At 35.2% G+C, this 11,585-nt stretch overlaps 1 protein-coding gene across 1 annotated transcript; it reads left to right on the top strand.

The window, feature by feature from the left end:
• The first annotated feature begins 238 nt into the window (after positions 1-238).
• LOC101210847 (phosphatidylinositol 3-kinase, root isoform) lies at positions 239-10,635 on the top strand. Its single transcript, XM_004142931.3, has 17 exons — positions 239-350; positions 599-695; positions 1,061-1,157; positions 1,307-1,465; positions 1,562-1,771; positions 2,158-2,336; positions 5,833-5,980; positions 6,201-6,296; positions 7,415-7,550; positions 7,654-7,775; positions 8,007-8,201; positions 8,360-8,530; positions 8,611-8,748; positions 9,111-9,265; positions 9,634-9,777; positions 9,882-10,029; positions 10,114-10,635. The coding sequence occupies exons 1-17, from the start codon at positions 239-241 to the stop codon at positions 10,249-10,251; spliced, it is 2,445 nt and encodes an 814-aa protein (XP_004142979.1). The 3' UTR covers positions 10,252-10,635.
• The last annotated feature ends 950 nt before the right edge of the window (positions 10,636-11,585 follow it).

The following is an 11,585-nucleotide window of genomic DNA, read 5'->3' as shown; positions in this document are numbered from 1 at the left end:
TTATGCTTTAAAATGTTGATTAGTTGAATTAGTTCTTAGAAAAAAAGAGGTATGCTTTGTTTGTAGAGAATCCGATATATGATGGGAGTGATGCCATGCCGCAACATATGTTTCCTTGCGCAAAATTCTCAGCCAGCCTAGCTGTGTTTTTCGCTAAGCTCTTAATCCGCAGAACTTCATTCATTCACCAGACGAAATTGACTATGAGAAGCTTTATTTTCCAAGCCGTTTAGCGGAGATGAGTGGAAACGAATTCCGATTCTTCTTGTCCTGCGACATCAATCTCCCCGTCACCTTTCGGGTTGAAAGATTGGAGGGTAATTTGCCTCCCGCTAAGTCTTCTGATTCAGGTGCCCTTTTAATTCTTTCAATTTATTTTTTGATCGTCCATATTTTTTATTTTCCAAGTTATCGCTCTAAATAACCCGCCACCATATTTCAAATTTGACTCCTCGGATACCTATTCGGTAACTCGTAAGACTACTTGACTGCCGATTGATTTATTGGGTGCTGGATTGCAGCATGAATTATTTTGTGTACGCTGTACTATAGTTACTAATTTTTCTTATCTCGTGATGTATTCCATTTACTTCTTCAGATATTGATTCTGCATCCGACGAGAGAAGAGCTGAGCTATTTGTTGAGTGTGCTCTGTACATTGACGGTGCTCCGTTTGGCCTCCCAACCAGAACAAGGTTTCTCCATAACTATTATTGATTTCACGGTTCCTTGTATGGACACGCCTTGTATTCATATTCCTCTCCGTTCTTTTAAAGATGACTTTTGCAAGCTTGTTTTTCGAACTTTCAAGATCCCTAGGATTTCCCAATGTAGTTATTTTCACATTTAAAAACACTAGAATGTCAATCAAGTGTTCATTTCAAATTAAGAATATAATCTTTAAAAGGATTTTGTAGGATGGAATACCTTCTTAACTTCATATGGTACATTTTATGTTTTAGCACCTTTTGACTTATTTATTTACTACTATTATTTTACATTTTGTTTCTGATTGAAAATGATTATAGATATTTACCTGGATTTTATTGCATTGTGTTAGATTGGAGTCATCAGGACCTTCATATACCTGGAGTGAACTCATCACATTGAGTACCAAATATCGGGACTTAACTGCTCACTCGCAACTAGCCTTGACGGTTTGCCAAATTTTTTATGATATCTTTGTTTTTGTTGCATTTCCCCTCTATTTAGACTATTGAACTCCTATATTCATTGTCATCACCAACGAACATTGTGAATATTCTACTTTTTGTTCAAGTTTTCTCAGTTTCTCATACATTTTTAGGTCTGGGATGTGTCACGTGGGAAAGAAGAGGAACTGATTGGGGGAGCCACAATCCTTCTGTTTAATAGGAAGAAACAACTGAAAACAGGAAAGCAGAAGCTTCGACTTTGGTTGGGAAGAGAAGCAGATGGATCATTCCCAACAACAACTCCTGGAAAGGTTTGAGACTGTTACATATCGTGAGAAGAAAACTTTCAAATGTTCAAGTGGCTCTTGAATTGATCATTTTATTCAACCAAAGCTGTGTGTGTACAGGTCCCTAGACTTGAGCGGGGTGAGTTGGAACGTCTAGAAAAGGTAGTGAATAAGTACGAGAGGGGACAGATTCTACATGTTGATTGGCTAGACCGCATAACATTTAAAGCCCTGGAGGAAATTAGGGAGCAAGAAAGCTCTAAAAATGGGAATTCTAAATTGTATCTGATTGTTGATTTCTCTGGGTTTGAACATCGTGTAGTTTTTCAGGTAATGTATATCTAAATTTGTATCTGTTATATTATATAGTTTTATCAAATCTTTGTGCTCCATCTGAGTGATTAAGTATTGTATTTGATATTGAATGATTGTAGAAGATCGGTGATCTCAAGTTATTGTCAGTGGATTTATTTTAAGTTGTGTGTTTCCATATAACATCTTGATCAACCATGATGCTTGCCTCCCCCCACCCACACCCACACACACAAAAAAAAAAAGGGACAAATAATAGTTGGTCACACATTCTTATCTGATAGTACTGATAATTTCTTTATTGCTTGTGGTATTTTTGTGTGGTTTCAAAGGTCTTGAATGTCAGTGTAGGATGATTTAATTTGTGAATACATTATGCTGATCCTAGGTTTTATGATATGAAGGAATCTGGAGCAAATTTCCTGTTACCCTCTCCAATAGCTTCAACAAATGAAATCGTAAATGTGTGGGACCCTGAAGTAGGGAAGTTCAATCCCTCCGAGCACAAGCAGCTGAAGCTGGCTAGGAGCTTAACTCGCGGTATCATTGATAAGGATCTAAAACCAAGCTCCAACGAGAGAAAGTAAGCAGTAAATTAAGATACCAGTTAACCACTCAATATTGTTGTGGTTGAACTGCCTTTTGAATTTGAGGTTTGCTAAATGTCTTATCTAAAACTGAGCTCCAACGAGAGAAAGTAACCAGTAAAATATTATTTTAGTTTTTCTCACTGATAACAGATAACTTATCTTTCAGAATAATGGAAGTTGTTTTCCTTCCAAAATTACAGATCTGGGAATCACAATTTCAAGTTCTCAGCAACTTTAATTCTTACATGTCACTAAAAAAGACTCTTCTTAAGAGTAACTGTAGAAAATAAAAGCACGAAGCTAACCTTTTTAGCCTTTACATCATGTTTTCATCTGTTACCTTGTATTCCAGATGGAGAATTTTTACTTGAATTGTTTAGGGTATGAATAAGATAAAAGGTGTCTGGATCACTTAATCACTTCATGCTGTGCCTTTAGCTATTTATATTTTAAAGATTCCACTATTCTTGATAGCTAACATAGCAGGCCCAACTGAAGTTTGGGTTCTCTTATACAGACTTTTGAGCAAGTCTTTTCTTAGGGGACTGTCCTTCTTGCTGTTCTTGTTTTTCCCTTTTCAAAATAATTCGTGTGTTCTACTGGTAATTATCTTTGACTAAGAAGAAAGGAAGCACAGAGAAAATGTAGGCCACACACATACAAAAAAAAAAAAAAAAAACAGAAACTCATATCATTAGGAAAGCCTGGACCAAATCTTCACCGAAAATGGACAAAGTCAAAGGCCACGATTCTGATCCTTCAAGCCATTTCTACATATGTCATACTGATGAAGGCAACAAAAAGTAACTCCTCTAGGTGGTATCCGTGATTTTGTAAGATACTCTCTCCAAAACACTAAGAAAATAGATAGATTGATTAGTAGAAACTATTACACTTTTACCATTCAAGAGGATGGTCTCTCCAAAATACTTAACCTAGGATAACTTCAGCCCACCTAACAAACAACATCCTAACTTATTAAATAGTGCCATATACTGCCTTACAAGAGATGGGATGCTGCACGCCTAACTCAAAACAATAAAACAACTCAAAAGACCCATTAGCTTGGTGCAGTAGATAATGCACGTTTATCACAAAATATTAAACAACTGAAAAAAGCCATTAGGTTGATGCAGTAGATAATGCACATTTACCGCAAAATATTAAACAACGGAAATCACCCATTAGTTTGTTGCAGGATATGCTGAAGTCTTATTTCTACCCTTCCTTGCATAGGTGTGTATGATTGGTGGTCTAACAGATTTTAATCCTCAAACAAGCAACAGAGAAGCCAAACAATAGGGAAACAATGGAGGTGGCATCTCTTCTTTCTCTGCTTGTGGGCTGTTCAGGGAAGGGGGAAAGGATGTCTGTATTTGGAGTCCCAACCCTAGTCAGGGTTTTTCATGCAAGTCCTTGTTCTCCTTGTTGGATTCCTCTCCCACTAGAGAGTCTATTTTTATGTGTTTTAGAGGATTAAAATTCCTAAGAAAGTTAGGTTCTTTATTTGGCAAGTTTTGCTTGATCATGTGAACATTGTGGATAGGCTTTTTAGGAGGAGAACCTCGGATCTTTCTGTTGTATCCTTTCTCGGAAGATGGACGAAGACCTTAACCATCTTCTGCAGAAGGAGCTATATGATAAGATTTCAGACATGATCCCTGCATCCTGGAACATGAAGAACCAGAAATCCTCTATTAAGGTCGTAGAAGAAGACATATCATCATTTTTTAAAACAAAAAATACTTTTTACAATAAGGCTTTGATTAACTGGAAAGAAGAGTGACTTCTGAATACTGGTCTAAGCAAGAGGACAAATTAACAATTTTCTTATCAAATGAAGTTCTCTTGAAATAAAAAGTTAGAAGATGACCTTTCTTGATGATGGAATTGATGTTGTAGATACATTTTTAGAAGGTTCCTTTTGGAAGTCTTCAAATAAAAAATTGTTTCTGAAGAAGGATCCTATACCAGTGAATTGGCTATTACATTTTGTGTGGTTCACTGCTGTGAGCAGTAGTATTTCAAGGATACCAATTCTTTTTGGAAGTGATGAAAGAAACAATAAAACGAAATAGCCAGAAGAGGAGAATTAAAAGCCCCTAGTTACCATTTTCCTGAAACTAACTGCTTGTCTTAAAAAGGTTTTTCGATTCCATTCATACCAAGTCTAAAATTGGTTACTTTGACAACATAAATCCAAATCAATTGAGCCTAAGGTTCCAAGATAAGGTTAATAAAGAACCACCATGAGTTGTCCCAGGGTCAGTAAGGGCCACTATAAGTATTAAAGGGGTTAGATAGTACTGGTTAGAGCCATGGTGGCCACTTACTGAGGATTTAGTATTCTACAAGTTGTAGGGTCAGCAAGTTGTCTTGTGAGAATAGTTGAGGTGTGGGAAAACTAGCTTGAATTCTCACAAATATCCAAAGAGAAAAAAGGTTCATAAAGCAACTAGGTTATGTTGTGTTTAGAATCACAGTTCTTTGAACGTATATTGACAAAAATCATTGAGTAGAGACAATGGAAAAAGTGAACGACCAATGATTTTGATCCTCATTGGCTAACGCAGTGAACAAACAGTAAATTGTAAATTGTCTTGCTATCTTTATTTAATTGAACCAGTTTTGCAGGTCTCCTAGATATTAGCATTAATTGAACCTTTATATAAATATGACCCGGACCTGCTTCATGCACTTCTGTTCTGTTTTATCTTGTAGGGAGATGAATTCTCCCAAATGCTGTGGTTGAACCATGAATGTATAGTCTTTTTTTAAGCAAGATACAAAGTTTTCATTAATTAATTAGAAGAAATTTAAACGCTCAAGGACGTGAACCCTTGAAAGAGTGTAAAGGAAAAGAGAAAAACAGAACAAAACATGCTGAACCAAAAAAGAACAATTAGGAAGAATGAATAAAAACATCCCAATTTATGAAAATAAAACTTGAAGAATAATATGACCAAATAAGCTACAAAATGAAAATTGAAAACCATTGAGAAGTACAAATTAATGATTTGCACATGGTATAGAATTATTGTATTCTATATTTTCCTAATTGAATAATGGCATAATTCTTTTATGTTCTCAAGCAAAAATAAGTTTATGTTTAGTTTTTTTATATGCTGAGTTTTTATGAGTTGTAGTTCTTTTTCTACTAGATTGTGATTCACTGGAGTCGAAGATTTGTATCCCTTGGAATTAACAGCACACTTATCTTTCAACGATGTTTGGAGTTTTAGGCTTTGTACATATTTATTTCTACAATTTACAAATTATTTTCAATGGATGTCTTTTTTTAGTTACATTGCATTGTCATGTTACTGCAACTTTTTAAGTTGAAGGTAAGCTGTTCTGTCCACCCCTCTTACCCCTGGGTGTGCTATAAATTATGTGGATCAATTGCATATTTATTATCTTTTTTGGTTACTATGTCACTGCAATTTTTATCATCGAACTATGTTGAATATGCTCTCTTATTTTTGGTAGATCGATACAAATGATACTAAAGTACCCACCTACAAGAAGTTTGAGTGGAGATGAAAGACAGCTCCTCTGGAAATTTCGTTTTTCATTGATGTCAGAGAAGAGAGCTCTCACAAAGTTTCTTCGATGTGTTGAGTGGAGTGATATTCAGGTTAGCTATTTTTCAACCCTACTCCCATCATCTCTGTTGATATCCTGGATGATTGAGCGCATCATCATGGATTCTTGATCTACTTAGTTATTTGAATCTAAAGAAATTTTGGCTTCCTTTCCTGAATATACACTAATTTGTTAGTAGAAAACCTGATTCATCTTTTTCTAAGAAAAAACGACAAAATAAAATTATTGTTTCTGTGAATTTACAAGTGCAGGAGGCAAAACAAGCATTAGAATTGATGCATAAATGGGAAACAATTGATGTCTGTGATGCATTAGAGCTTCTCTCTCCTGTTTTTGAAAGTGAAGAGGTACTCACTTATTAAAATAAAAGTCAATATTTTCATTCTTTAACCTTGTAATCATTGTTACTTGTTCTTTCACATGTATGTGAATAAAGTTTTTAAGACACATAGTGCAAGCAATCGGGGGCTTAAATGTCAAGGGAAAATTCTGTTTTTTGTTTTAATTTTTATTTTTTAAAAAATTGTATAAGAGGCAAAAATTTCATTATAAATTATAAAAAAGGATAAATGTTAGGATCTCTCTGTTACGAGAAAAACAGCTAATAATTAATAGCAATTATCAAAGAGAAAGTTACTACGTCAATAACCTTTTGAGGTAGAATAATCATCTCTTCTAAGATTCCTAACTCCTGGTTACAACCAATTCCTCCTACGAATGTTTCCAATACATCCTCTATTAGTACCATGTCAAAAGACTACACAGACAAGGCAGGCAGACGAGGCATCTCCTCCCAAGAATGTATGGATACTGAGTGGTGCATCAAAAGAAGATGTGTAATTTCGCTTGAGAAGGCAGCATGTTGCACAAGTTCCAAAAATATGTCAAATTCTCTATTTTTAATTAACACCCAATATCTAAAGAAACCAAAGTAAGTTTTTTTTTAAAAAGTTTTACAATTGAATGATAAAAAGGAAATTTATAGATAAATGTATGATACTGTGAATAATAAATAATAATATAATGATCATTTTTTATCTAAAAGAAGATATTGTTCAAAGATATAGACTTAAATGTAGTGTCTTTCTTATTTATTTCAAAAAGGAAGGGAAAAAAAAAGCTTAAGGAAAGGCTGAGGCATGTGCCTTAATGTCAGTGAAAGCCCCTTGCCTCTTGCCCACTCTTTGCTCCTAAGGGCTGTGCGAATAGATATGAGTACACCTGCACATTTGAGGGAGGATCATTGTGATACATAATTAAAGAGGTATTAGGAATTTTTCTAATCAAATTCTCGGTAAGGTGGTGAGTATCATCTCACTCCGGTTAGGAATTCTTCTATCTGACATTTTACTTGCAAGTTTTATGAAAGAAACTGAAAATCTGGAAAGTGTCTTGTATTTGCACTGAGCATCGTAGTATAGTAATCAAAATGAATTGGATAAATATATAATTGCCGCCTTAACAGGTTCGTGCATATGCTGTCAGTGTTCTTGAAAGAGCAGATGATGAGGAGCTCCAGTGTTACTTGCTTCAACTGGTTCAGGCTCTTAGATTTGAGCGATCTGATAAATCTCGACTTTCACATTTTCTTGTGCAGCGTGGTATGTGAATGCTTGTTTACATTCTAGTTAACTATGTCTATGTATTTCAGAGCCAATTTTATCTTTTACCATATTTTACCCAAGATTCCTTTGAACTTAGCAGCACTTCGCAATATTGAGTTGGCTAGCTTTCTCCGCTGGTATGTTGCCGTTGAGCTTCATGATCCGGCATATGCAAAACGTTTCTATTGTACCTATGAGATCCTGGAAGAGAATATGATGAAGGTGCATTATAGTAGTCTCATGAAGTACAGTTATATAAATGTAATATGCAAAGATGCAAATTGAAGAATTATTAATTGCGTTATAATGGTGGGAGTTTGATAAATTTGTGCTTGGATCTGTATCTCCCAAGCAACTTATCCTTTCTTTGGAGCATACAGATGACAGTAACATGGTTCCCTGGGAGTGGATTAATTATGCACAATTAAAAATAATTAGAACTGTTCATTGCAGTTGACTGCTGGTGTCAATGGGGATGAAGATGGTTTTAAGCTATGGCATGGTTTGGTGCGACAAACTGAACTGACAGCTCAATTGTGTTCAATAATGAAGGATGTAAGAAATGTACGCGGCAATACTCAAAAAAAGACAGAGAAGCTTCGACAGCTGCTTTCTGGTCTTTTGAGCGAACTTACATACTTTGATGAGGTACATTATAGAATGGATGGTGCCTACTGCGGATCTTAGAATTATGAGCAACCTGCAGGGCCTTGTGTGTACATTTTGATTCAACAAAGTTCATTCTTAGTTGCATGATGTTTCTGGTTGTTTATATTACTAACTTCATGGGCTTTTCTCATTCCTAGCCCATACGATCGCCATTGGCTCCAGGTGTGCTCATTGTTGGGATTGTGCCAGCAGAGTCATCAATATTTAAAAGTGCACTGCATCCTTTGCGTCTTACTTTCCGAACAGAAAATGGCGAAAGCTGCAAAATCATATTCAAGAAAGGAGATGATATTAGGCAAGACCAATTGGTAAAGTTAAATGATCTCCTCCCTCCCTCTCCTGGCTCTTGCAAACCTCATTTGTCATCATGAATTTTTGGTATCTATAGGTCGTTCAAATGGTTTGGCTCATGGATCGCTTGCTTAAATTGGAAAATCTTGATCTTTACTTGACTCCTTACAAAGTTTTGGCAACTGGACAAGATGAAGGCATGTTGGAATTCATCCCATCTCGATCTTTGGCACAGGTACCAAGCACCTCCAAAACAGTTCATTTTTCTTTGCAGATATTTAGTCTTTTAAAAAATCCTCAGCAAGAAATTAGAAAACTGTTTCAACCTTATTCGGAGAACTTTCTTAGTTCTCAATACTGGGCAAGGTTGACGCACACAACCTCGAGGAATCAGGATTCTTTTAGTAGTACCTAAAAAGAACTAAAAAATAAAAAAAAGAAAAACTAAAACATGTATACTATCTTTGATTTTAAACAGTTTCCCTGCCAATTCTTTTAGGTTAGTATTATTTACTTGGCTTATAACAATATTTAGCTTGCTTGCCGCTTGCATGATTTTGTGATAGGTCAATTAAGATGTATTGTTCTTGTTTCTAGATACTTTCAGAACATCGGAGCATTATAAGCTATCTGCAGAAGTTTCATCCTGATGAGCATGGGCCCTTTGGAATCACAGCTACCTGTCTTGAAACATTTATTAAAAGCTGTGCTGGATATTCTGTCATTACGTACATATTGGGCATTGGAGATAGGTGGTTATTCTTGAGCTGTGTAACTTAATACCCAACAACGAAGAGCTTAAAATCCCCGTTTAATCGATTGTTTCCGTCAAGGAAGATAGCTGAGAATTCATTATTTTCTTGATAAAATTTTAAATTGCTGAGCATGTAGATGTGTCTGTATCTTTGAACTAAAGAGGGTGGCAGCAACAAGGAGGCCACCTCCGGAATGAGCTTAAGTAGAAATTCTCTCATCTAGCTTTTTTAAGGATTTTTATCTGTTTTAGTGTTGGTAATTTGATTCATAACATAGAACTTTGCCTTTAATTGGATTGAAGCTCAAATTATCCGCACCCCTATCACCAGGGTTGTACTCGGACACTGATCTTGGTTTTATACAGGCATCTGGACAATCTTCTCTTAAGGGATGATGGGCGTCTTTTTCATGTTGATTTTGGCTTTATCCTCGGCAAAGATCCCAAGCCATTTCCACCTCCCATGAAGCTGTGCAAGGAGATGGTTGAGGCCATGGGCGGGGCTGAAAGGTATACAAGTGTTTAGTAGTTAGCAAAAATGTGTAGATTTTCCTTTTCCCTGAAGTCCTTGGTCCATGCACGAGAAACTAATTGCTAACCATTTCTTCCTTCAGCCAATACTACACAAGGTTCAAATCGTATTGTTGCGAAGCATACAATATTCTTCGAAAGTCGAGTAATCTTATCTTAAATTTATTTCACCTAATGGCGGGTTCCAATATTCCTGACATTGCTTCTGATCCTGAAAAGGGCATTCTTAAGGTGAGTTTCTTGCTCCATTTGGTTCGACTCCTAAACTAAAGTATTTCTATTGTTGATCTGATCTTAAAGATGGTGGTGGCACAGCTTCAGGAGAAATTTCGCCTAGATTTAGATGATGAAGCATGTGTACATTTCTTCCAAGGTCTTATTAACGAGAGCGTTAGTGCGCTATTTCCTCAAATGGTTGAAACAATTCATCGCTGGGCGCAATACTGGCGGTGAGCGAACTGTTGGACTTCAAGGTCAGAGTAGAGTAGTTTGGTAGTTATTTACAGTCGTTTTTCCTTCTTTTTTTTCTGAAAAATATTTTTAGTTGTTCGAAGTTCTCTGCCAGCAATGTTCAGCCTCTTCTTCCCCATCCTACTAAATAGAAAAATAAAACTTCTCCATCAGAAAAGTGGCTGAGGTTCTATATTATGACACTGTAAATATTCAAATTTAAAGAACAAGGACCATGATTGGTAGCCGCATAGCTTCTTTTTCTGTTTAACTAGTCCGTCGGACTTCGCATTTATTATGTAGTAGATGTATTTTCGTAACTTCTAATTCTTGAAAGAGCAAAAGAGAGAAACTAAAGTGAAATATATGGATGAATAGTTATATGTATTTCATTTTGATTTTGAGAGTATGGTAAGGACGTATTTATGTTTACAAATATAAGACACATATATGTATGTATATTACTTTTATCTAAACAATTAAATATATTTTCTCTTAAAAGAATAAGAATGGAAATTAAAGAGCAAGATTTTATAAGAAAGAAAATCTGGAAGTAGGCGGGTAGAAAGAGATGGGTAATTAGTGAGACCATAGGAGAATTATTCGATGCAACCACACATTGTGTATTAGTTTTTCTCAGTTGCATTGCATCTAATGATATAAAATTGTTAGGTATATATTCTTTTAGCTTTTTCTAATAATTTATGAAGTGGAGAGGGACTAAGGAGAAACGAATTTAATAAACGAGTATTATACTACATATAAAATAGGTCAAGATCTAACGGTAGTAATTTAACCTGAGGTGCCAGAGACTTGGTGTATTCTTTCATGTAATTTACCAGTGAACATCTTTTATCCCAATACAACTTGACAACTTTTAAGTGTAAGTGATATATGTATAGTTGTGATTCAACCATATGTATGAAACTTCAGTTTTAGAAACAAAAAACAACAGGACCATTATTGCAAGTTTATAAAACTAAACGGGTTTGTAATTTCTAAAAACTTCATTTTTATTTTTGAAATTTGACTAAATATACAATTATTGTATCTAAATAAGATGTTAAGAAGAAATGAAGAGAAATGAGCTTACTCTTCAAAGATTGGAAATAGAAACATAAATGTGTAGTGTATGGAACCTTAACTTTTACCCACATTCGTTTGAAATGAGGAGTTATTCACATATAACTAAAATTTCCAAAAATGTCTTCAGAAACAGAAAAATCCAAACAATATCAAATTTTAAAGAGACTATATAAGAATGAGAAAAATCAAAGCGTACCGCCAACGTATTAGTGTTGATATCGATATCAATTAATATATTGAAAAGTAGTTTA

Source organism: Cucumis sativus, chromosome 2, assembly GCF_000004075.3.
Source record: "Cucumis sativus cultivar 9930 chromosome 2, Cucumber_9930_V3, whole genome shotgun sequence".
Lineage (NCBI taxonomy): Eukaryota > Viridiplantae > Streptophyta > Magnoliopsida > Cucurbitales > Cucurbitaceae > Cucumis > Cucumis sativus.
This window is presented reverse-complemented; position numbering and strand designations above follow the sequence as displayed.